Raw genomic sequence first — 27,683 nt, forward strand, 5'->3', positions numbered from 1 at the left:
CATAACACAGGGAGCTCAACCTGGTGTTCTGTGACAACCTAGAGGGGTGGGGTGGGGTGGAAGGTGAGGGGGAGCTTCAAGAGGGAAAGCACATACGTATATTTATGGCTGATTCACGCTTTTGTGTGGCAGAAAAAACACAACATTGGAAAGCAATTATCCTCCAGTTAAAAATAAATTTAAAAAAATAAAAAATTTTAAAAAGGAATACATGCCTTAAAAAGTGACTTCAGTAACACATGCAGGATGAATAAAACTGAGGCCACTTATGCAGATTCCACACATCCTAGTACACATGATTGTAATTAACAGGTCTTTTACTGGTGTGATCCTGCCAGGATCCTTCTCTTGGTTCTCCCTCAAGCCCTACTTCAGGTTTAAATGATGCACAGAGCTAGTAATAATGTGGGTCTAAAGGTATACCTATTAAAAAAATCCTAGAATATAAATCCTAATATTTATGGGAATGGAAAATAACTCACAGGGAGACTAAGTTATAAGATACTAAGATTTATCAACATAAAATGTATAACTGTGAAGCAATTTTATTACTAATTTATCAAAAACAGAATATTATGATTAACTTCTAGACTTACTTATAATATCATATATTATCAGAACCAATTATTCAGAGTTCAGAACTGGGAACAAGATTAAATCAGGTTTCTATAAACTGGCCTCATGCTGAAATCCCTGTCCTTTAAGTGTCAGCCTCTGAGTAAAGAAGGCTAAGGCCAAGAATGAACAGAGCACGTCACAGTAATCATTCTGCTCCTGAGATTCAGCGAGCCCAGAAGGCTGAATAAGGAGAAGGTAGCTTTAAAACATAATAAGAGTCAACATAGTCAGAGGTCCTTAAGGAATTAGTGGCTTTAGAAAGCCAAGCCTTTGTCAGGCTTTGTGAGATTAACAAAAACTGTTGCTGTTTTATCCTACATTTGCCTTAACGAATTTTTTATATTCTGAGATTCAAGATTAGCAAAAAAGCCCATTCCCTGACTCATTTTAACAATTGTTCCTGGAAAATTTCAAGGTAAGGCTGTAAACCAGAGTTGCTGACCCTGGCTACATGAATTGCCTGGTGAACGTCCAAAACCAGATCACTGAAATAAAAACATCCAGGAGTAGGGCTGAAAACCAATGTTGCAAACACTCAGTAGGCAAGAAAGCACTCTTCCATTTATGTCCTACTATTCAGTGCCAGCATCCATGAATACGAATCAGACAGCTCTGCCCAAAGAGAAACTTATAGTTAATAAGGGAAATAGATTCCTGAAAGCATCATATGTTTTAGGAATACAGTATTGCTTATTCATATTATACTCTTAAAAAGAGATTAAATGTGTGTACTGCATATATTGTACGCCTGTGTCTACAGAGAAACATGCAAGAGATGAGAGCTTTTACAGGAAGGCATCACAGACAGGCAAATGTTTGAACTAGACTTAGAGGCAAGAGGTCACTAAAAAGTAAAGGTTGGGGGGCTTCCAAATAAAATAACAGGACATAAAAATAGCAATCTAAAAGAATTACAATGAAAATAAGCATTGATGAATGAAGGTAGGATAGACATTTTCTTCTCAACTGTATACTTCAAAAGGGTATAACTCTTGCCTTATCTTTTTCTTGCATCACTGAGAAATACTGAGCATACTACATATTCAAGTATTCAACCAACTTGTCACAACAAATTTGATACATAAATCATATAGAGAATTAAATCTTCAGTTTAATACTAACGCATACTATAAAGTATATGAAAATTTTTTTCCCATTTGGAGAAAAAAATGAACAAAAAAGGACTTCAGAGTAAACACTGACAAGATGTACATTTTAAATTGTGCATATAAACTGAAAAATAACACTCATTTTATAAAACAAATCTAGAATACAAAGAACTTTTCAAATAAATTGAAAACTTACTGAATCAAGAAGATGGCATTCAGTAGTGAGACTTTTATTATCGCATAATACTGAAAAAAAAAAAAAGAATAATTTTTAACTTTTTAAAGAATATTCTTGCAGTTAAGGGTTGTTAGAAATGGACAAAGACTTAAAAGATATGAAAACTTCCAAATATCAAAGGCAAAGAAAAATGTGGGCCATCTTATGCTCTAATACCTTGTTAAATGTAGTTAAATTTCTTTGTAAAATTCTCATCCTTAATTTTAGTATAATAAAAGTCTTCTCTAAATAAATCTCATGCTTGTAATTTAAAGGTACCCAAAAGATGCTGTAAGAACATAGCGGGAGTGCATTAAGTGTCTGCCCAATGTTATAACGTTTATTTCACCTCAGGCCCCAACCAGAACAGCACCATAGAGTAACAGGTAAAAACAGGAGGTGAAACCACCACACATTACATTATAACATAAATACAAGAGCCATTTCCTATTGAAGAACAATCACAACAAAGTAGGTAAGAAAAGGTATTAGGGCAGAAAAAGAGGATGTTTTTAAAGAAAGGTTTGAGGCTCTTTGATGGAAAAGAAGAGAACTAAAAAAAGTTTCAGGGAATTTTTCTAATTCTGAGCCTTCACAAACAACGAAGGACCCCAGATAGGTCTAATGAAAAGTGCTCCTGCCATCCAACGTGGATTAGTATCTGTTGTTGTTTTTAATCAAAATCAAAATCAACCTGTTGATTTTTAATCAAAAGAGTCTGGGGTGGAGAGTAGGATACCACAACACGAACTAATTCTCATTAGATATTTATAGCAAGTATCCAATTTCTCAACCATCACTCTTGGAAACTATATCCAAAAGTGTTTACTATAATCTATACTTCAGGACAAGTTCATTTATTTAACAAAACCTTATTTAAATACATTAAAAAGACCTCACCTGACTGAGAAGTTTTCGTTTCTTCTTCCCATGAGATGTTATTTTGTGATTGTATATTTTTTTCAGGGCTAATCATCAAAACATCCTGTGTTGTAACTGAATTTAGTTCCATTCCTTCCACAACATCTGAAATTTTTTCCTTTTTGTTGGTATTAATATCATCTGCTACTTTGCTAGCATGGAGAGCCAAATTCATTCTTTCACTAGATAAACAACCAATCTCAAAGTTTATCTTATTTATATCCTGGAAGTAAAAATGGTTTTTATATTTAATTATCCAAAATAAAAATAAACATAAAAAGTCTTGTCACTATTTAAAACAATAATAGAGGGATGACATTCTGAGCACAAGTTAAAGAACACTACAAATCCATCCTTCTATCTTGCTTCTTGAACAATGAGATCAGATAATATTACAGCAATAGTATAACTGAAGGAAAGTTTCTCAGCAAGTACCAATATCCCAGTTCAGAGATTGACAGACATTCTATGTAAAGGGCCAGGTGTATGATGGACTCTTGAACAATAAGGGTTTGAACTGCAAGGGTCCACTTAGAATCTTTTCAGTGGCAAATACCATAGGATCTGCAGTTGTTGAATCCACAGATGTGAAACTACTAACATGGAAGAACCAAGTATAAAGAGTGGGCCAACATAAGTTTCATGTGGATTTTCAACTGTGCAGAGGGATGGCACACCCCTCCTGCTGTCATTCAAGTGTGTGCGCACTCAATTGTGTCTGGCTCTCTGTGACCCCAAGGACTGCAGCCTGCCAGGCTCCTCTGTCCATGGAATTCTCTAGGCAAGAATACTGGAGTTCGGTTGCCATTTCCTGCTCCAAAGAATCTTCTCGACAAAGGGCTAGAACCCAAGTCTCCAGATTCTTAACCACTACACCACCTGGAAAGATCTCTGTTGTTCAAGAGTCAACTATAAATATTTTAGGCTTTGTAAGCCAAACAGTCTCTGCCACAAACACTGAACACTCTATCACTGTATTTTGAAAGCAGCCAAATACATAAATGAATGACAGTGGCTGCAGTACAATAAAACTTTATTCACAAAAATAATCTTGATGTAAGTTGAAATACAAATTGGCACTATGGTCTCAAACAAGCCAAAGGTCTTTGAAATAAGAACTATCATTTCATATGACTAATCAAGATTTCCAATGGAAATTTTGGGGGTTGTTTATGGAGTTACTATATATATTGATACAAATAGAGAACATCCTAGGCTACCTAATGCATCAGAACAGGACTTACATGGTTTATTTCAACTAAATCTTGTAAACCAAGACACTTAGCATCTTCTCCTGTGCTGTTTCTGAAAAAGAAAAAAGAAGCACTGTACTCAGAAAATTAAACATATTGCTGTCTTGATTTGTTTTGAGACTATCCTTTATGGGTCAGAGATGGACCCTCATCTAAGATCAGGCCTGATCCAAATAGATTAGTTTTGGATGATAGCTACTATAGGATGGCCTTAGAAACCAAATGCATTTTCCCCAGAACACTTGCAAGTCTTTGACCATGCTGGTCAGTCTATTGGAAATCTTTTGAACCTCAGCCAAATCCAGAGCCACATACTAGGGAAGGGTAAGCTAAAGCTTACTTCTAGGGGATGGAAACAACATGCAAGTGTTGTAAATCCGGAGTTGGCTATATTTACTTGTTAGCTACAGCATGATACATTCAAATCCTGAAGTTCTTAACTCACTTTTTATTAGAAACATCTGTCTTAATCTCTTGGAGTCATTTTTTTTTTTTAAGTATACTCTATTTTTCTGGTTTTCAGCTTCACTTTGCCTTGATTGTACAAAGTTGTTTGTAAAAAGGCTCTTTTGAGACTATTTTTAGAAATTAAAAAGTAAAGAGAAGTCCTAAACAGCACTTGTAATATCACTTAAATACAATTTTAGATCTTCTCAGTACAAGATAATGAACTGCAGGATAAGAAATGACAATAAATTGGTATCTTACAATCCACAGATTTTTAAAGCATCTAAAGTATTTTAACTACCACAAATGCTAAATATACTTTGGCTTACATTAAAAACTAGAAATCTTATAACTTGTTCCATGAAATACTTATGAAGAGAAACTTTCATTTGTTTCCCCTATTTCAAGTTATAGGGTGTTCTCAAGGTGAATTTGGGTAACTTACTTTCCAAATTTTCTCATTTTTCAAAAATGGGGATTTAGTACCTCACCTGGTTGTTTTGAGGACTGAATATATGATAGAAACCTAGAACCATGTCCAGCCCATAATAATTTTTTTCAATTGGGACTAATTCCTTCATTTGGGAGCTGACTGCCACAGACCTCAGGAGGAAATACATCTTGCTTTTGCAGAGATCAACATAGTTCAGCAATGCCCAAGCTCCTCTTTCAGAGAGGTGAACCTCAGCTTAGAGGAAGGGCTGAGGAGGCTTCCACCTGAAGGTGACATGGAGAAGACGGAGTAATCACATGGGAGCCAGTCCAGGAGCAAGCCGAACGCATGGCCACCTGCTGCTCCCCTGTGCCCTGCCAGGAGAGCGCCACGAAGCAGAGGCATCCGGGTTCCCAAGCGGGCACCAGCAACACCTCCAAGGCAGACCTGAGGAACCTGAGGATGAGGTTCCAAAAGTAGTCCCTGCAGAGGCTAAGAGTCTGATCAGGAATAAAAGTAAACGGGGGTGGGGACATGGTGTGTGTGTGTTCAGTCGTGTCTGACTCTGCAACCCCATGGACTGTAGCCCACCAGGCTCCCCTGTCCGTGTAATTTTCTAGGCAAAAATACAGGAGTGGGTTGCCATTTCCTCCTCCACATAATAATTGTTCAGTACATATTAGCTCCCCCTGGTCTGCTCTGTCATCTGCCAAGTCAGGATTCCCAAGGTACTTTCCATAAAGGCTGGTACAAAAGTGCCTACCTCCTAATGACCCTGCAGGGAGGTAACAGCACTATTTTATACATGATGAAACTGAAGTTGAGTTAAGCTTGACCTGAAGTTTCATAGTATGTCACATGACTGATTTTGAGCTCAGATGTGTCAAGCACCAAAACTGCATACAAAACAACACTATACTGCTTAGCACCAAAGAACACTATATTGTTTCTTTTCTTTTCAGTTCTGCAGAATTTATTTTATCCATAAATATATGACCATTTCCAAATCTGAAATCTGAAGTCTTAATTTCCTCATTTAGAAAATAGAAATATTGCCTATATGTTACCAGGTCACTGTGAAATTTAAAAATACATGTGTTCCATACTTAACAGGTTAACAACTGGAAATGTTATTTAATGTCTACATTTTGTTAAACTCTTAGTAATAACACATTAAAGAAATACCTGTTTCCAGGAATATTTGAAATCAAAGTCTTATCAACAGGTTCACTTTTGGCACCCTGAGGATCAGGATTCTCTGGTGATGTAGTTTGTCTTAGAAGGCCCATCTCAGCCCTGGTCTCAGACACAGTTTTGCTGACTGACTTAGGTGTTTTAAGTCTTTGAGAAAGGCATTCAGAAGAAAGTCCTAGAAGATGAAATAAATCATCTCAACACCAAAAAGCTTTTTCATTCATTTTTCACTATAGTTAGAGAGACAGTGCCAATTCTTCCTACTCCCCTACCAACTAGCCTCTTTCTCCTAGAAAATAATGTTTGTTAGTCAAATGCCTGAGACTTTCAGTTAAAGATGATACTGAATACACACACTAAAGGCTTCCTCTTAACATTTCATTAATATAAACAGTAAAGAGATAATCTTCAAAGGGAGAACACTACAAGCACAAAGCATCCTCTTTTTTTAAGGTCAGTGACTTTTAAAATTCAAAATATAATTTTCAAGGACAGACGAAACTAAAGAAGAAACAACAAAACTTAGGAAATTCTGGAAGTGCAATATAGATGGATGAGTCGTATATTACCTAGTAAACCTGAGAAAATAAATCCTAAGCCACCAGTCAGGAAAGATGTGAATCAGCCCAGTTTATACCACAGTACCCCTCAAAAAGAATTGGCGGTGTCAAGAATCGCTAGGAGCAGAGGTAAAAACAGGAAGATTGGTTCAAAGTCAGTTTAAAAAACAATTAAGAGTCCAGACTCCTTTCCTCATTATGCACAGCTGGGCAGCTGTGAATAATCCCCTCCCACCATGAAGAAAAAAAAAAAACTAGAGGCTTATTTCCCAAAAAAAGTTGAAATAGAGGGTCTATGGTTTAGGATTTACAATTGAAAGATGAGTACTATATGGAAAAGGGGGGATGGAATGAGTATTTTTAAAACTGTTGATACACTCAGTTTCCCTCCCTCCACGTAGCTCCTTAAAAGACTGGCAGCCAGAATCATACCCTCCAGGCAGCAGGTTGGAAAGATCTCTGGAGAAACTGGCTGCTGCTGTCACTTCAGTCGTGTCTGACTCTGTGTGACCCCATAGACGTCAGCCCACCAGGCTCCCCCATTCCTGGGATTCTCCAGGCAAGAAAACTGGAGTGGGTTGCCATTTCCTTCTCCAAAGCATGAAAGTGAAAAGTGAAAGTGAAGTTGCTTAGTCGTATCCAACTCTTAGCGACCCCATGGACCGCAGCCTACCAGGCTCCTCCGTCCATGGGATTTTCCAGGCAAGAGTACTGGAGTGGGGTGCCATTGCCTTCTCTGGGAGAATCTGACTAGCCCATGAGAAAAGACTTAAGTACAGCATAACAATGCAGCTAAATCATCCCACAGTAAAGACCCTACCACCCATGTGCTGCCGTGCAGAGCCCTGCTCATAGCTATGAGCAGGCAGTGAACCACCATTAGACACCCAAGGGAAGCCTCCGATACAAGAGACAGAAACCAAAACCAAACAGATAAGAGTATTTTGGAACAAATATTGACTCTCCAGGACAAAAATACACAGAAGTTATCATTAATGTCTACAGAAAAATAAGACAGCACACTTAAGAAACAAGCACAGAATGTTATAAAACGGAACATTCAAAGAACGAGAAAGAGCTGTTAGGAAATAAAAACAGCGTCAACAGGAAAGTTGAAGAAACTCAGGAAGTAGAAGAAAATGAAAAGTACAGGAAAGAATGATAGTCTATTACTAGGAGATACATGATTCTGGAAGAAAGATCAGAGAGAACCAAGGAAAGTATATATTCAAAGAAATAATTCAAGAAAAAAAATCTACACTTTATTTATAAAAGGCCATAAACAATATCCAAAGATTCCTCTAAGCACTGGAAGTGGTGGCCTTGAGGATATAACAAATAGAGGCTTCTTGGGGGACTTCTGTTTATAACAAACCTCATATAACCTATGTGTTATAGAATTAAAACTCAATTTCAAAAAGATAAATTTTGGTCAAAAACCTTGATCTCTCTAGTCATAAGTGCCAAGATGGGACATGAAAAAACATACAGCAGTGAACCCATGGTCCTGGAAACTACTAGGCTCCTTGGAAAGTAACTAGCAAGGAGTCATGTCATTAGCAGTGAGGCAATTCCTGGGCATCCAGGGAGTGCAGCTGCTTAGAGTAAAGGAAACACATCAAAACCACACTCTAGGTGTGATACCTAAATTGATTGGGAGGTTATAAAATACTTGGTGATAAATTTACATTTTAAAGTAAATATTAGATAGCAACTCAAATTTATTGTCAGAAATCTTCCTAGTGGACACAGTTAGATAATAGAAAAAAAAAAATCCCTCCTGCTAATTAGTATTTAAAGAGGACTTGGTCTGTCTCTCCTTGGAAATAAACATCTAGCACTTAAAGCATTAAAAGAAGTGTCTACCAAGATTTAAAGAACAGATTACTTCAACTGTGACCTCTCATTTATGGCTTACATTTAATTTCAATCTAAGTAAATAAATTCAATCTAATAAAGATAGCCTATGAAAAACAGGTACTAAAAAACACAACCAGTTAGAAAATCATAAGAAATAATGACTTCCTAAAGTATTAAGAGCTGGTTACATGGCAGTATTTTAAAATCAGGGAATTGGTACTTTCATTACATTTCAAAAACATTGGAGGAAAATTTTCACTCCAAGTGAAAATGAAACCAAACTTACCTTCCATAAGCTATTTCTCAGAAATCACAGTGAAAACACATAAATCTTCACATGAAAACTGTTTTTCAACTCTTACACAAGCATCTATCCAACCCAAGTATTTCCCTTAGGTAGTCTCAGCAGAAAAAACTAACCTGAGAATGATTTAATGGGACTTTCAATTCTGAAAAATCCAGCATCAAACACTATTTTATCCACTTCCTTTGGCATTACAGAGGCTGCTGCCTCAGCCTGTTCCTCCTGCTTAATTCTCTCTCTCATTGCATTTTTTATGGCGGCGAGGCGATTTCTAGCAGCAATTCTTCCATCATCATCCTGTTTGGGTTTACTTGCTATACCTGAGACAACTTTTTTCTGTAAAGAAAAATTATAACATTTATTAAAGCTACTCATTACCATCTAAAGAATCTGCCTCCAAGGCAGAAGATCCAGGTTCGACCCCTGGGTTGGGAATATCTTCTGGAGAAAGGAATGGCTACCCACTCCAGTATTCTTGCTTGGAGAATTCCATGGACAGAGGAACCTGGCAGGCTAGTCCATGGGGTCACGAAAAGTTGGACATGACTGAGTGATTAATACTTTCACACTTACATTAATATTTTATAAGAAAAATAAATAAAGTATATGTAAAATATTTAACATGTTCAATATGTACTTATCAAGCTCCTAGTATGTGCTAACATGCTGGGATCAAAAGTTAAGGGACCAAGTTCCTGCTCTCAAGGAGCTCTCAGCCTCATGGTGGAAGAGCTAGATAAAGACACTGATAATAAATGTCATGTTAAAACTAAATTCAGAGGGCTGAATTTATGAATTAATCAACCTTCAGAGGGACCAAGAAAGGCTTCCAGGATGTCACACCTGAGCTGAAATCAGAGACAGGTGAGCTATGAGATGGGGTAAGGGGAGGGCTAGGCAGATAGAAGGGCATGTTTGCAAAACCAGAGGTGAAAAAGCAACAGAGGAGGTGGCATGAGGTGAGCACAGTTAATCAGAATCCTTCACATGTGGCCACTTACACAGAGGACAAAAGAATAGAGATTGCTGATGAGTTTTAAGCAGGAGGTTAGCATTATCAAATCTGCCTTTTAGAAAGGTCACTCACTCTGTGTCCAGCCTGGAGAATGGACTGGAGGGTTACAAGCCAGTTAGTAGAAGGAGACTACTGCAGTGATACTGGAAAAAGATGCTAGTAGTTAAGGTTAAGGAGGGGAAAAAATGGAAAAAAGTAAACAGATTCAAGAGATGTTTAAGAGGAAGAATTGAGAGGGCTTAGCAATCTTTTAGACATGCAAGGGTGAAATGGTGAAAAACAGAACGGATCACAGAAGATAACCAGGTTTCCATCTTGGACCCCTGGAGGGATGGTAACACCATTCTCTGGAACAGGGAAACATCAATGTGTGTGCAGATGATTTCAGTTTGGGATCTATAGCTTATACATATCTTAATACTTTAAGTATTACTGTGTCAGCAGTAAGTGTAGTTTGAAATATAGATTTGGGAATCATTGCAGGGTGGGTACAACTGCACATGAAGAAGGTGGAAGGAGGGGAGAGAGCTGGAGTAGAAACTTGAGTATAACAAACACTTAAGGGACAAGTGGAAACAGAAACTTGCAAACATGACCAAAGAATGGATAGAGGTAGGAGGAAGATCAGTAGAAAATAATTTCAAGAAAGAGGAAGTAGACTGTATTTAATAATGCAGAGGGACTAGATTTTATAATTAAGTGTCTAATAACTGCAGAACTAGTGGGTCAATAACCTTGGTTATAACTGTTCTAGAGGCCTGGAGATGGTGAAGCTGAATGGCAGTGTGCTGGAGAGGTAAATGGGAATCAAAATAGTAAAGACAGAGTACAGAGAACTTTGTGACTGGGAAGAAAGAAATGGGAATGAGAAAGGGAAGGTACAGATAACTAGAGGGAGATGTGGACCTCACAGGTTTAGCTGTTTTTGCTTTTTCTAACATAAACAAAGATAAGACACCTAAACATATCTAAAAACAGATGGAAAAAAGAGGGAAAGGTAGAAAACAAGGCTAAGTGATGGAATGAGAAGTCAATAAATAGGAATCAGAAGGGAACAGTATCAAAGTATAGGTAAAAGATAAATCTTATTGTTCCATAGCTTAACAGTAGCTTATAAGTAAAGCAGGAGGAGAGAGACACCTGGTGATAAAATGCAGAATTACAAGGCTCTGCTATATTGCCGTATTGCTACAGCCATGATTTGCATCTCTGGTGATACTGATGTTTCCAGGACTAAGTACTCAATAAGAAATATCCACAGTGGCTTCAAAATATTCAAGCATCCTTCATTGTTCAGTAGATTTAAAACTCATTTGTTTAATTTTGTCAGTGTCCTTAGAAGTCCTTGTCATAACAATTAGCAAAATAATTTTATTAAAAGCTTTCTTTAATACTCTAACATCTTAAATTCCTAAGGAGTCAAAACAGTTTTTTATCTAGATTACACAGCATAATAAAGTACCAGTCTAGAAGTCTATAATTTTATAACCACAGGCATTTTTCTAAAATCTAAAAGGAAAACTGGAGGTTTAAGAAGTGCTCATCTGAACCAATGAGTTTAAAACATTACTAGAAGGCTTCCCTCGGAGAAGGCAATGGCAACCAACTCCAGTATTTTTGCCTGGAGAATCCCAGGGAAGGGGGAGCCTGGTGGGCTGCCGTCTACGGGGTCGCACAGAGTCGGACAGGACTGAAGCGACTTAGCAGCAGCAGCGGGTTTCCCTGGGGCTCAGTGGTAAAGAATTCGCTTGCCAACGGAGGAGACACAGGTTCGACCTCTGATCCCGGAAGATCCCACATGCCATGGAGCAGCTATGCTTGTGCGCCACAACTACTGAGCCTGTGCTCTAGAGCCTGGAAGCCACCACTATTGAGACCACGTGCCACAACTATTGAAGCCCACCCACATACCCTAGAGCCTGTGCTCCGCAACAGGAGAAACCAGCACACTGCAGCTAGAGTAGGGCCCCACTCACCACAACTAGAGAAAAGTTCACAAAGCAATGAAGACCCAATACAGCCAAATAAATAAACATTACTAGGGAAAAAATCTACAAATATATAACATTGGGATCTACCATGATAAAGTGAATTTCACAGAGAAAAGTAATAGGAAATGTTACAAAATAAAATGTAGGCAAAAAGACAGACATTCTAAAGAGTCATTGCTCCTCTTTTCTATTTAATATTCTTTAATTTTGAAATATATAACTCAAAAGAGACACACAATCCAGTGTACTGGATAAAAACAGGGATTCTGGAATGAGCAAGTCTAGCCTGAAACCTAGCTCCACCTTGGGCAAGTAACTTAATCTATTCTGGGCCTCACATCCCAGATAACAGTACCACCTCAATATGACTGTTGAGGATTAAATGAGCTAAAACATGTTAAGTACCTGGAACAACATCTGGCACATACTAAGCATTATATAAATAATTTACTTCTACTATGTATAAACACAATTTAAAGAATAAAACACACACACACATACCCACTATTGAGCACCTCAGAAGCTCTTGGGGTGCCCCAATTCCATCACAGCCCCTATCATTGCTCCCTCCAGAAATAATCATCATGAATTTTGTGTTGTTCATTTCCTTATTCTTTCTTCAAAGACAATCATGACATTGTAAGCAATATATGAAACTTATTTTATAAAATGATAAAAAAATCTGAAGCTAAATGTTTTTGAAGCTGGAAAATAAAAATTCTTTAGAGTAGAAGAGTCTATATTAGAAACCCACAGACTTACCCGAAAAACTTTTTTGTTTGTATTGTTATTGTTTTGCCATTCAGATTCCTCAAGTTTGGTCAGATTGCTAAATTTTTGGTTTACGTCTTCTATCTGTTAATAAATAAAGCACAAGTTTATCAGATCAATGAAAAACCACATTAAAATTACAAACTAATAAACCAAAGCTTCAAAAAAATTGAGAATGGCAACATAAAATTAGACTAAGTAATTCTCAATTCAGTATTCAAAAATGTTAAGAGAGATATCCTAAATGTCTTTGTTTCCTAAATTACACAATCTGAACACAATCTTTCTCTTTTTTACAGTTTATTTATCCATTCTTTTACTGAAGGACATCTTGGCTGCTTCCAAGTTTTGGCAATTATGAATAAAGATGTTATAAACATCTGTGTACACGTTTTTGTGTAGACATATGTTTTCAATCATTTGGGTAAACACCAAGAACTGTGATTGCTGGATTACATGATAAGAGTATATCTAGTTCTTTGAGAAACTGCCAAACTGTCTTCTAAAGTAGCTGTACCATTTTGCATTCCCACCAGCAATGAATTAGAGTTCCTGACGCCTGCCATGCTCACCAGCATTTGGTGCTGTCAGTGGTTTGGATTTTTGCCATTCTAATAGGCGTGCAGTGGCACCTCATAGTAGTTTTAATGGGCAGTTCCTTAGTGATCTATGACGTTGAGCTTTATCTTGTCAAATGATTACTTGCCATCTGTATAACTTCTTTGGCAAGAAGTCTGCTCAGGTCTTTTTTCCACTTTAAAACCATTTTAAAGGTGGTTTTAAGGGTTCTTTGTATATTTTGATATTTGTATCAAATATCAGATATATCATTTCCAAATTATTTTTCTTCTAGTCTGTGGTTTGCCTTCTCATTCTCTTCACACAACCTCACTTTAAAAAATTCAAAGTAATATCCCCATCATTTTGATATTTCCAATCTCTTCCGAAGAGGTACCCACTGTCAATAGTGTGGTAAATTTGCTTCAAGTACCCTTACTATGTATTTATATTCATAAGTACTCTCAACTTCTCTCTCTCAAAAAAAGATTTCAATGTCAAAATGACTCAGGATTACCTTTATGATTACTGATTTTCAACAAGGTACCACTGCAGTTCAATGAGGAAAAGACAGTCTTTTCAAGAAACAGTACTGGGAAAATTTTATATCCTCAAGAAAAAAGATGAATTTAGACTTTTACCTACACCATACACACACCAAAAATTCCAAATGGCTCACAGACCTAGCTGTAAGAGCTAAAACTATAACACTTTTAGAAAAAAACCTAAGAGAAAAACTTTATGATTTGTGGTTAAGTAAAAAGAGTTCTTAGATATGATCCCAACATAAAAGAAAATTGATAAATCGAACTTCATCAAAATTAAAAATATCTGCACTTCAAAAGAAATTTTTTAGAAAATTACAAGACAAGTCACAAATTGAGAGAAAATATTTACAAATAATACTTCTGATAAAGGACTTGTGCCCATGATATATTGAAAGCACTTACCACTCCATAATAAAGGCAAACCAAAGTAAAAATGGGCAAAATATTTCACCAGATATTTTGCCCCCAAAAATATGAACAGCTAATAAGCACATGAAAAGATGCTTAACATCATTATTATTAGGAAAACACAAATCAAAACTATTACATGACGAGATACTTCTCACCCACCCAATGACAGACAATAACAAGTATGAATATGGTAAAAAAGGAACACACCAATTGCTGGTAAGAAAAATGCTGTAATCACTTTGGGAAATAGTGTGGTAGTTTCTTTAAAAGTTAAACATAAATTTACTATATGATCCAGCAATATTCCACATATCTACCCGAGAGAAATAAAAACATAAATCCACACAATATATGAATATTCATAGATGACTTCATAATCACCAAAGAGTGGAAACAATCTAAACATCCATCAGTTGGTTAAAGTTCAGATACAATCTATAACATGGATGAACCTCAAAAACATCATGCTAAGTGAAAAAAGTCACATACAAAAGATCACATACTGTATTAGTCTACTTAATATGAAATATTCACAAAAGGCAAATCTACAAAGACAGCAAGGTTAGTGGTTGCTTGGGGACTAGGAGTGGGAACGTGGATTGATTTGCAGATAGGCAAAGAGAACCTTTTTGTGGTGATAAAAGTATTCTTGGGAATTCCCTGGTGGTCCAATGGTTAGGACCCAGTGCTTTCACTGCTGGGGCCTGGGTTCAATCCCTGTATAGGGGTCTAAGATCTCACATGCTAAGTGGTAAGGCCAAATAAAAAATGTTTAAATAATAAAAATGTTCTAAATTTGGATCATGGTGATATTTGTACAACTCTGTAAATTTATTGAAAATCATTGAACTGAACACTTGAAATGGGCTAATTTTATGATATGTAGATTATACTTCAATATAACTCAAAAAAAAAAAAAAAAAAAAGTCCCAACAGCCAATTGGTTGAAGAGGCTCCCAATGGTCAAAGCTAAGAAATGAGCATCAGTAAACGGTAACTATAAACAATGAAAACACATCCAATATCTTTAAATCTATAAATTAATAACAATACTAGGAAATGCAAAATTAATTGATCACCATTGAAGTATACTAGTGAACCAACTCATCAATGTGAAAACTGTCAAATATATAAAAACTGGTCACAAAGTAATGCTTACAGTATGACTACATAAACACTATTCACAGGACTCCCCCGGAGGTCCAGCAGTTAGGACTTTGCCTTCCAGTGCAGGGGGTGTGGGTTTGATCCCTGGTCTGGGAGCTTAGATTCCACATACCTCACAGCCAAAAAACCAAAACATAAAACAGAAGCAATACTTTAATAAATTCAAAAAAGACTTTAAAAACGGTCCACATTAAAAAAAAAACAATCTTAAAAAAAAAAGAACAAAATACTATTCACATCTGAGTCATATAGTTATTGAAACAATTATGTTTCTTTACTCATTTTTTCTCCAGACTTGTGTTTTAATATTTATTATTTATTTATTTGGCTGCACTGTCTCTCAGCAGCAGCACACAGGATCTTCGCTGCAGCAAGCAGATCTTTAGCTGTGGCATGCAAACACCTAGTTGCAGCATGAGAGATGGAGCTCCCCAACCGGGGACCGAACCTGGGCCCCCTGCATTGGAGCGCAGAGTCCCAGCCACTGGACCACCAGGGAAGTCCTCTTGTTTTGCTTTTTACTTGCTTAGTTGTTCATGTATGATATTTATCATTGATTCATTCTAAACTCTGCACAGTAAGTATAAATCTCCTCTTAATGCAATTTAAAAAACAAATCAGGTATTTTACTCAGTTTCACTTTCCAGAATCAGGTATGGCAGAGCCTGAGACCCCCTGCTCTGCTTGGAACTGCTACTTCCTAAGCTTGCTGCACACATTCTTGGCTTCCCCTCCGCCTCAATTCTCTTGGTCTCTTTCTGGGGATTAAGCTCATTGTCTTCCCCATTCTTGGTTCACTCCCTCATTTTTGTGAGATACTTGCTCATTTCAGTTCAGTTCAGTCACTCAGTCGTGTCCAACTCTTTGCGACCCCATGAATCACAGCATGGCAGGCCTCGCTGTCCATCACCAACTCCTGGAGTTTACTCAAACCCATGCCCATTGAGTCGGTGATGCCATCCAACCATCTCATCCTTTGTCGTCCCCTTCTCCTCCTCCCCTCAATCTTTCCCAGAATCAGGGTCTTTTCCAATGAGTCAACTCTTCACATGAGGTGGCCAAAGTATTGGAATTTCAGCTTCAGCATCAGTCCTTCCAATGAACATCCAGGACTGATCTCCTTTAGGATGGACTGGTTGGATATCCTTGTAGTGCAAGGGACTCTCAAGAGTCTTCTCCAATACCACAGTTCAAGGTATCAATTTTTCGGCACTCATCTTTCTTTATAGTCCAACTCTCACATCCATACATGACCATATTCTCATTTAGCTTACTGAAAAAGAGTGCTTCGGAGGTAGTATCTGAGACTGTTGTGCTTGGAGAATGCCTATCCACTTGATTGGTTGGCTACAGAACTCCAGGTTGGAAAATTATCTCCTTTAGAATTTTGAGGGCATTGTTTTCCCAGTTTTATATGCTGCAGTTGAGAAATCCAAGGCTATTCTGATCTTTGACCCTTTATATGAAACTTGTTTTCTCTCTGGAAGCTTCTAGAGTTTTCTCTTCATCACAAGAGTTATACAGTTACACTTAACGAAGTACGCTGGTGTGGGTTTATTCTGATTCAGTGTCGGGCACTCAGTAGACGCCTTCAATCTGGAATTCATGTCTTCCAGTTCCACTTTATTGATTTCCCATTTTTTCTGTACTCTTTTTCTGGAATCCCTATTATTTGGATACTGTACTTCCTAGATTGGTCCACTTCCTCCATCCAAATACCTTTCTTATGTTTTTCTTGGCTTCTTTCTTTCAGGTTTGAGGCTTTCTTGAAATGTTTAATAGTTGTTGGCTGTCGGTTCTTGAAATGGTGTTTTATATACTTATTTCTAAAACATGCCCAAGAAGCTGGAAACTGTCATCTCCTCCCATGCCTTTACTAATCTTCCTAGTGATTCCTTCTCTCATAGCACTTTTTACATTAGATTGGAATTCCTCTGGGGCAGAAAATGTGCCTTATTTTATCAACTCCTAGTACAATGTCTAGCACACAAAGGAACTCAGTAATTGCTAGATGAACTCAAGTGCTAAAGACTAGATTTCATTCTCTCACATGTAGAATCATTATAATTATTCAACAGTTGAATATAACTCAATTTCCAACCCAAATAGAAAACACTGATTATATGAGGGAGAAGAAATCGGTCATCACATTTTGACAGCACTTTACAGTTTATAAAGGTACTAATATCTCATTTATTAGGTTGGTGCAAAAGTGTGGCTTCAGACTGTGAATTTTAAATCATTATAACTAGCTCAAACACATCTTTATTAATCAAAATAGGAACCATTACAATCAACACATTTTTGCCAACAAGAAATAAGTTTGCTTATTCCTGTAGCATAAAAATATGTGCTTTGGGATCTGATGAATACTTGGAACGCATTTTTTGCATCCTGCTGATTGTGAAAGTGTCTTCCCTGCAAAAAGTTGTCGAGATGCTTGAAGAAGTAGTAGTTGGTTGGCAAGAGGTTGGGTGAATATGGTTGTTGTTGTTTAGTTGCTAGGTCATGTCCCACTCTCTGCAACCCCATGGACTGCAGAACACCAGACTTCCCTGTCTTTCACCATCTCTCTGAGCTTGCTCAAACTCACGTTGAGTCGGTGATGCCATCCAACCATCTCCATCCTCTATTCTCCCCTTCTCCTCCTGCCTTCAATCTTTCCCAGCATCAGGGTCTTTTCTAATAAGTCAGCTCTTTGGCCACCTTTCTAATAAGGTGGCCAAAGTATTGGAGTTTCAGCTTCAGCATCAGTTCTTCCAATGAATATTCAGTGTTGATTTCCTTTAGAATTGACTGGTTTGATCTTCTTGCTGTCCAAGGGACTCTCAAAAGTCTTCTCTAGTACCACAATTTGAAATTCTTCAACATTCAGCCTTCTTTATGGTTCAACTCTCACATCCATAGATGACTACAAAGTCAGGCAAATGTGGTGGATGAAGCAAAACTCCATAGTCCAATTCGTTCAACTTTTGAAGCACTGGTTGTGCAATGTATGGTCGGGCATTGTTGTGGAGAACTGGGCCCTTTCTGTTGACCAATGACAGCTGCAGGCATTGCAGTTTTTGGTGCATCTCATCAATTTGCTGAGCATACTTCTCAGATGTAATGGTTTCACCAGGATTCAGAAAGCTGTAGTGGATCAGACCAGCAGCAGACCACCAAACAGTGACCATGTGCAAGTTTGGCTTTGGGAAGTGCTTTGGAACTTCTTGGTCCAACCACTGAGCTGGTTATCACCAGTTGTATAAAATCCACTTTTGACTGCATGTCACAGTCCGGTTGAGAAATGGTTCATCATTGCATAGAATTCTAAGAGAACACAACACTTCAAAACGATGATATTTTTTATTTGTGGTCAGCTATTGAGGTAACCACTTACTGAGCTTTTTCACCTTTCCAATATGCTTCAAATGCCAAACAACCAGAGAACGGTCATCATTGAGTTCTTTAGCAACTTCTCCTGTAGTTGTAGGAGAATCAGCTTTGATGATTGCTCTCATTTGGTTCTTGTCAACTTCCACTGGCTGGCCACTGTGCTCCTCATCTTCAAGGCTCTGTCTCCTTTGCAAAACTTCTTGAACCACCACTGCACTGTACATTCATTAGTAGCTCCTGGGGCCAAACACATTGTTGATGTTGCGAGTTGTCTCCACTGCTTTATGACCCATTTTGAATTTGAATAAAAAATAAATCGCTCAAATTCACTTTTTTGTCAAACATCATCTCCATAGTCAAAAATAAATATAAAATAAACAAGTAATAAGTCAGGAAAAAACATAAAGTGAGAAATTTGCATTAAAAATGATGTATAACTTAATCATATTTATTAAGAATGTATTCTGATATCAAACAGCAAATTTCAACAACGGAAAAACCACAATTATGTTTGCACCAACCCAATAATATTACAGGTACATAAGAAGCTACTTTTCTTTTTTCTTTATTTATTTTTGGCTGTGCTGGATCCTCGTTGCCACACAGGTTTTTCTCTAGTTGTGGCAAGCAGAGGCTACTCTCTAGTTGTGGTGTGCAGGCTTCTCATTGCAGTGGCTTCTCTTGTTGAGGTTCATGGGCTCTAAGGCAGAATGGCTTCAGAAGTTGGGGCACGTGGGCTCAGTAGTTGGGGCGCACAGGCTCAATAGTTGTGGCACATGGGCTTAGTTGCTCCAAGGCATGTGGGATCTCCCAGCTCGGGGATTGAATCCGTGTCTCCTACACTGGCAGGTGGATACTTAACCACTGAGCCACCAGGTTAGTCCTAGAAGCTACTACTAACCCTTTTATATTACTGTTAGGGGCTTCTCCAGTGGCTCAGTGGTAAAAAAAAAAAATCTGCCTACAATGTAGGAGCTGTAGGAGACTCGGGTTTGATTCTTGGGTCAACAAGATCCTCCAGAGGAGGAAATGGCAACTCACTCCAGTATTCTTGCCTGGGAAATACCATGGACAGAGGAGCCTGGCAGGCTACAGTTCATGGGGTTGCAAAGAGTCAGACATGACTTAGCAACTGAGCACATATTACTGTTAACTCATTAAAAAAAAAAGACTCAAAGTTAACATATTCAAAATATTTGACCACCCACCTGAAAATTAACCATATCCCAAAATCCATCCAGATCTGTACAAGTAGTCTCCTTTTCACCTCGTTTATATTCACAATTGTCCATGAGTCCTTCAAATTGTTTAAACCTTTCTTTCATAAGGAGTCTTGTTTGACCAACTGCTGTGCGAATAAGATCTTTAGCTAGAGGAAATACAAGGTTTTTAAAAGTTAAAGGACAAAATAAGATCTTTATTGCAATCCAACCAGCTGATAAGGTGACCTCATTCCAAATATCCTACAGTTAAAAAATCAAATTCTTACTTTATAGCAAAACAAAAAATATCTACTACAAAACTTTGTCATACAAATACAGAGCATTTATTATCTGTTTCAATTCCTGATAAAAATTAGTAATATACATTCTCATACTCAACAGCCACACAGCAAAGTGTTCTATCTCTCCTTGTATTTTATAAGAATTCAACCTTAAACAACTTACTGTACATCAATATCTAAGGACTTTGAGCTGGCAGCACACAAATGACTTTTTTTTCCAAACAGCTTTCCTGAATAGGCAAGATTATGGAATTTTTCAGAAAATTTGATCCATATTGATTTGAGTAATCTTTATTCAAAAAATATTTTTGTATAATTAAGCAATATCAGACATAGTTGTCATTCATGGAATCACAGTAAAAAACATTTAATAATAAAATTGGCAAATGTCTAACTCTTAGGAATGATAGTCATTAATCTAACTACTTACATCTTTTACGTTAGGTACCATTTTAGCACAGAGATATTAGTGAACATACGTGTCATATGAAAAATTCTTGCTATTTTGAATAACAATGAAACTATAAAGTTGGACAACACTAGATTTTTATATTTCAGGTAAATGCAACCATATTAAAATAAACAAAGCTAAGACATTAAAAAATATAAGTGTTCCCTCACCATCATCTGGAATGTCCAAGTCAAGTTTTCTGTCCCACTCAAGGCAGTGTGAAATTAACTTCTCAGTTTCTGACCGGAGAATATTTCTACAATGAGGACATACATTAGCATTATGACACTTACACAACATTGATTTCCTAGAGCTGATGCTTAGTTGTTTTATGAACTGTGATATATTAAAATCCATGAATATACATTGATATTCTATGTCCATCCTTCTACACCTAAAACTTAAGTGGATGGTTAATGCTAAGAGCCCATTTTTCAAGCTAATATTTCCAGTTATTTCTGTTCTTATTTTCAAATGCTGAGAAGAAAGAATTAGACATTCCTTAGTTCTGCTCTTAGTTATTTTCCACGGAACTATGACCAACCCAATTGCCAAGAGTGAATAAGATGAAGCTAGAAGCTGTTAAGTCTCAAATTACAGTGATAAGGCCTTAAAGATTCTACTTAACTTTGCTTATCCAAAGACAGTGGCATTCTCAAGTGGGGTCAGTTTTTCCTACCAGGCAGCATTTGGCACTCTCTAGAATCATCTTTGATAATCATGAACTAGAGGAGTACTGCTGGCCAGGGATGCTACAAAACAACCTATAATGCAGAAGACCCCACAACAGGAATTAGGCAGCCTAAAATGTCAATAGCGCCAACGTTAAGAAACCTTGGCTTAAGGTAAATTTAGTATGCTTCTTTACAAAAACATCTGAGCAGGAAAACTGAGGAGAGTTTTTCTTAGAAGACAAACTTAGCTGTTTAAATCAATGGCAACAGAGAACAGCTTAATTAATGAGAGAGGAGACCTGACTTAGATCTGACATTATTTAGTTGGGTAAATTGCTTATCATCTCAATGTTTCAGCTGAACAACACAGTAGACTAGTTAACTTCTAAAAGACCTTACAATACCAAAACATTATACTCTAAAAACAACTGAAGTGGTTCCCAAACATATAAAAAGATACTCATTCATGATAGAAAGAATGACTATTAAAACAAGAGGAAAGGGAGTTGCCTGGCGTCTCAGTGCTTAAGACTCTGATGGTTTGATCCCTGGTCAGGGATCTAAGATCTCATGCCAAAAAAAGGAAAATAAATAAAAAATAAATAAAACTAGAGTAAGATAATATTTTTATTTATTTGATCGGTAAAGTTCAAAAATTGTTAATATTGTATTGGAAATGGTATAGGAATTTTCTTGCTTTATTCATCGAAAAATTGTAGAATAATTTTCTGTATGATGTGGAATATAAAGGCCTTTCTCAAAATGCATGCCTCTGATATGTTTCCAAGGCATTTAGGTGACATGTTGAAGTTCCCCAAACAGGAACTTAATTTTCAATTCAGAGTTAGAGAAACATAATCCTATCTCATGAGTTGATGGGCCACTGAGCCTCCTATCCATTTTTTTTTTTTTAATAAACTGTAATTTGGTTCTTTGGGGGATGGGGAGGTATGAGAAAGTAGGAACTCTCATACCATGCTGAAGGGAATGCAAACTGAGGTCCTCATATATTTGCACATGAGAGAACTGAAATATATACAAGGTTGTTCTTTGCAGCCTTGATTATAATAGTACTAGATTGAACCCAATGTAAATAATCAGCAACAGGGACTTATTTAGTAAACTATGGTATATCCGCATTATTGGATACTATGTGACCTTTAGAACACACTCAAAAAAAAAAAAGAAAAGAAAACACACACTCTAAGTAACATGAGAAAGCTCTTTGAACACTAAAATGTAATGTCTGTTACAGTTAACATTACATGAAACAAAACAGCATGCTATTGTTTATATTACAAAAAAGAAAAAATACTTCTCACTTGTATCTTTTACTACCTTTTGAACTGGGAACTAGTTAGTGAAAAAAAAAATTATTAAAATTTAAAAGATAAATGAAAATCACCGGAATTCAGTTTCCCCCAATTCATCTATTACATTCAGGCTAAAAATAGTTTAATCTTGGTTTTAATTGCCTACACATGAATACAAAATTCTTATACTTGGAACAAATGGACAAACCTGAAATATGGCACATCATGTTGTGGCTGAGATAACTGATCTTCATTTACTTCAAGTGATGGGACTTCTTTTACTGAAAGGCTATTTGAATTTTCATTAGTAGTTTCATTTTTATTTGAGATATGTTCTATAGATTAAAGAAAATATTACATATAAATTTCAAAGCAGCCATTCACAAAATGATGTCCCCCATAAGACAAATCTGTTTAAATCTTACAATTTTTCAATGTGAATTTTCAAATTTTATCTCTGACTTAGAGATTCCATTCACCACATATCTCTAAAGTGACTCCCAATATTCATCTCTTCAAACTCACATTTATTTCTCAGTCTGTACTCCTCATTCCAACTCTCTCTCTCTCCAGATATTTTCCCCCAGGTCTTCCCATCTTTCCTGACCCTGAGATCACATTCCTGGGCTATATGTTGAAAAGGGCTAATAAACCTGATAAATCACAATTCAGAAAAGCAAGTAAAAAGTTAATTAAAATTCAATACCTTTACTCCAAACTGTTAGAGAACCCAAAGGACACTGTGATTTACTTGAATCTTGAGGTACTGTTTTGGCAGAGAAGGTTTTACATTTTTGTGCCAAGATTTCTTTTGTTGCTTCAGTCTTATCACTAAAAACAATAGTAAAAATACACTTCTTAAAACATGACCCTCATATGAAGGATTTCAAAATGATGTTGCTTTTTAAAAATCTGGGTAGAAATATATTTCTAATATTTTTAAATGTGTCTTTTCTGGACACATAGTGGGAACGTTTGTCTTTACTAATTATGAGATCCAAAGATTACAAAGATCTCTTCATGGAACATAAGCACTCTATAGTCTTGCATGCTGCTGAGCAGTTTCTAGTAAATTTGCTGCCAGTCAGTCTTTGCAAAACAACCATGCTGTTTCTATTAAAGATTCCAACTGATTTTCCCTCACTTTGCAATTAATTATTTTTGTCTTTACAGGTAATTTTTCTAAAGTAACAGTCAGCAAAAAGACAAAAAACCCCAAACCATTTCTGAGCTACAGTATTACAGTTTCTTTCTTCTAAAAATTTATTTCTAAGTCTTTATAAAAAGATCACTTATTAAAAGCAAAAAAAACCCCACAAAGAGTACCATGAAAATATTGATAAAAACAATGTATAGGAAATGGTAAAACTGTCTAGTACATTACTGTACCCTTTTGAAGAATTTTTTTAAAAGACCAAATTTTCATGATTTATAATATAAATACATACACATAATTTACTAACTAAACATTAACCTTTAAAAAGCACAGGACAAATCTAAGAAAGGTGCTTGTTAACCATCTTAGCAAAGAATTCATTATTAACTTTAAATTCTTACACTTCTGTGTTTAACGGGGTCCAGGTATAACTGGGTGTCAAGAAAGCATTGGCACTTCTGGGAGTCATAGGTGTTACTTGATAGGTCTTCAGACCATCTAGTGGCTGAAATATAAAATCTTTAGGTGCAAAGGAATTCTTCCCTTTCATTTTTGCACTGTTTGTCTTAGATAAATTTTCCATTTTTGATAAGACTCCATCTGGATTCATTCCATTTGTTGCCCTGGTTTGTGAATCCAAAGTATTTTCTTCATTATCAACTTTAAAAGAAATGACCTGGATGGAAGGAAACAGAATAGAGTGAGAATTTCTCTCCTGGGGATATATTCAAGTCAATTTTTACAGGTCTGAAAATATTAGAGTTGAGATATGTGTCCCATGTATGTAATTTAAGAAAGAAAAATAAATACAGCTAAATGTAAATATGAAATCAGTAGACCAGCTAACTAAACCACTGTTATGATCCAGAGAGAGAGAACCAATCCTCATTAAAAAGACTAAATAATAGATTTTAGGTATTATGGCAAATTAAAATATATGAAAACTAAGGTGGAAAAATTACCCAACTAACAAATACCCACCTTTTTCTTTAAATTATGTTGATAATTACAATGATTTGAGAATCAGAAATCCAGTGTTTATTGGATGACTATTATTGTCAAGGAACAAATCCTCTTTTACAATAACCTTGATTATAAATAAACATCCTATGAGAAAAATATCTTTCAATGTGACATAGTGAGATTAATCAAATATAATGTGATGCTGATTTTCTTTGTCAATGTAATTATTTGACTTTTTGTAAAAATAACCTGATACTAGTTTTGGGCATGCAACATAATGATTTGATATTTGTATGTATTGCAAAGTGATCTAGACAATAAGTCTATGAACATCTGTCACCACACATAGTTACAATTTCTTTTCTTATGATGAGAATTTTATGACCTATCCTCTTAGCAACTTTCAAATATATAACACAGTATTATTAACCATAGCCACCATGTTATTACATCCCCAGACCGTACTTACTTTGTAACTGGAAGTTTGTAACTTTTGACAACCTTTACACATTTCACCCACCCGTACAAAGGAAATTTTTAGAGGATTTTACATTTCTGATTTTTAATTTTCAGTTAAGAATCTAGCCACAATTTTTTAAAAAATTTTTAACTGGAGTATAATTACTTTACAATGTTGTATTAGTTTCTGCTGTACAACATAGCCATATTTCTTATATTTTGGTATAACTTTCTTTTTTAAGGTTAAGGAACTATAGCATTGATTATAAACCGAGGCATTGGGGCCTCAAAATGGTGACTCTTTTCTGAAGACCCTATAAGGTACTATGCTAGACACTGTCAGAAACATTAGAGTATTTTGTTCTTAAAACTACTCTTATGTAAGTATTATGTACTGGAGATGGGAAAACAAATTCATAGCTTGCCCAAGGATATATAGCTAATAGGACAATATTCAGACTCAGGCCTAAGTGAATCCAAAGTCAATACATTTCACCCTACTCCATCCTCTCTTAGCGAGTTCCCACATGAAGGTTTCTGTCAGCTGTGTTTCTATCACTTTTCTTTATTTCCTGTTAACCAAATTATGCTTTCTCTAACTATAAAACTCTGAGGATAAGACACCTGAAAAAGGAGTAAAACCTCCTGATGCTTCTTTATGGTTCAAGAGGTTTTAAGACACAAGGCAAGTCAACTTCTTGAAGCAGTTCTATATGCTTAATTTCCATTTTATGAAAGTAGCAATGAGATTTTCAAAGTATCTAGAGATAAACAGATGTTTATACTCTACCTTGTCAGGTTTTGTTCCTATCTTTTTGGCAGATTTTCCTTGATTTGGTGCCTTTCTGTCTGCTTCATTACCTAAAATAAAAGTGAAATAAGACACCCATTTTGACTAGATTAAAAAATGCTGCATTAAAAGTACAAGTTTTTTTTAAAAAGTACTAGGTAATTTGGGAAAGGAAAAAAGGCTTAAAAGAAATGTACAGCTTAAAGGAGGTTATGATAAAAAATCATATTAGAAAATAGGATAAAAAGAGATGAAATTTCCTGTTTCAAGTATAGGCCATCTGTTTTCAAAACAAAACAAAAGGTGTTAAGGTATTTTACCTTTTGCCTCTAAATATAAAATACATATTTATTATAGAAAATTAGAAAAAATTGTAAAAAGCACAAAAACAAAAATTTTACTAAAGTTTACATTACTCAGTTGTAATCACTGTTGACACTGCAGAATATGATTTTCCAAAGTTCACATTCACATACATATTTCATTATAGAATTTCGATCATACTGTTCAGGATTTTACCTGTTTCTCTTTGCCCACTTAATATCATTAACCATGTCATTAAGTGCTTTTTCATACCTTGTTCTTAAATGATTACACTGCAATCCACCAAATGATGGACTGTAATTTATTGGGGCCATTAATTTTTCACTTTGAATCACTGCTTACACCAATTCAGCATTTCAACATTTGAGCACCCACTGTGTGCTAACAGGATTATCAGGGCACAAAACCTGCCTTCAGGAGTTAGAATCTCCCATTTCCTCCTGTCCTACTCAAAGAAATATATAATGATCTTAAAAACTGAACACAAAAACCCTCAAGGATCAAAACATAATCCTAGTTCAGTCACTGATCAAGAAATTGTTCTTACCATTAATAGCCCTTGTCTCTGGCTTTCTTGCTGCTGTAGATGGGATTTCTTTGACAATCTGCTTTGCTGCTTGAGTAGATGATCGAGTCATTCTCACTGGCAGCATTACAGGTTGTACAGCTGTGGGAAATAAAATAAAACCGAATGCTTTTGGTGGTTTTAAATTATTGTGGCAATATCAGAACTTACAAAAATTGCTAATACTTCTACCTTTTTTCTCTTTGTCCAACACTTTCTTTTCAGAAGTCTGTCTTTGACCAGGCCGGCTTGCTCGAACATCAATCCCATTATCACTCTATTTAAAAGATAAGGTATTAATTAGGTGATTTAATTGCATAATGAACCAAACCACATTTTTAAGGTGTAAATTGACACCTCATTTGAAATCTGATACTGTAAACGAACCAGCAAAATATCCACTACCCTAAATGAGATGAAGAAACAAGTTTTCCATTACATAAATTTCCTAACAAACTTTTTCAGAATCCCAGAATTTAGAAAAACTATTAAAAAAATAACTGACTATAATCTTCTGAGACTCTTTAAACACAACAGGTATCTTTTTATCTAGAAAATTACTCCCCTGGAAGAAAGACCTTCCCCACAACTCACTCTTCTACTTCTTGAAAAACTGCATTTAAACTGCCACCATCTCAGTGAGGCATGATCAAAATTCTACCCAACACCTACTTCAAAACTCTCCATATCCATTCTTTCTTTTCTTTCATCTCCCCCATAATACTTTTG

At 36.2% G+C, this 27,683-nt stretch overlaps 1 protein-coding gene across 3 annotated transcripts in view; it reads right to left on the minus strand.

The window, feature by feature from the left end:
- Nucleotides 1–27,683, minus strand: part of DLGAP5 (DLG associated protein 5) — a 42,505-nt gene that overhangs the window by 1,039 nt on the left and 13,783 nt on the right. For 2 of the 3 annotated variants that reach the window (XM_065940149.1, XM_065940151.1), the window contains exons 5-18: nucleotides 27,147–27,231; nucleotides 26,937–27,056; nucleotides 26,066–26,136; nucleotides 24,255–24,529; nucleotides 23,404–23,528; nucleotides 22,906–23,032; nucleotides 20,881–20,966; nucleotides 19,964–20,124; nucleotides 12,685–12,777; nucleotides 9,033–9,252; nucleotides 6,184–6,367; nucleotides 4,110–4,170; nucleotides 2,845–3,088; nucleotides 1,924–1,973 (exon numbers count right to left, since the gene is read on the minus strand). In XM_065940149.1, coding sequence (XP_065796221.1) covers nucleotides 1,924–1,973; nucleotides 2,845–3,088; nucleotides 4,110–4,170; nucleotides 6,184–6,367; nucleotides 9,033–9,252; nucleotides 12,685–12,777; nucleotides 19,964–20,124; nucleotides 20,881–20,966; nucleotides 22,906–23,032; nucleotides 23,404–23,528; nucleotides 24,255–24,529; nucleotides 26,066–26,136; nucleotides 26,937–27,056; nucleotides 27,147–27,231 — 1,902 coding nt within the window. The remainder of the gene's footprint in view (nucleotides 1–1,923; nucleotides 1,974–2,844; nucleotides 3,089–4,109; nucleotides 4,171–6,183; nucleotides 6,368–9,032; nucleotides 9,253–12,684; nucleotides 12,778–19,963; nucleotides 20,125–20,880; nucleotides 20,967–22,905; nucleotides 23,033–23,403; nucleotides 23,529–24,254; nucleotides 24,530–26,065; nucleotides 26,137–26,936; nucleotides 27,057–27,146; nucleotides 27,232–27,683) is intronic. The other variant, XM_065940150.1, reaches the window with a different exon arrangement.

Source organism: Muntiacus reevesi, chromosome 7 (genome assembly GCF_963930625.1).
Source record: "Muntiacus reevesi chromosome 7, mMunRee1.1, whole genome shotgun sequence".
NCBI classification, from domain to species: Eukaryota; Metazoa; Chordata; class Mammalia; order Artiodactyla; family Cervidae; genus Muntiacus; species Muntiacus reevesi.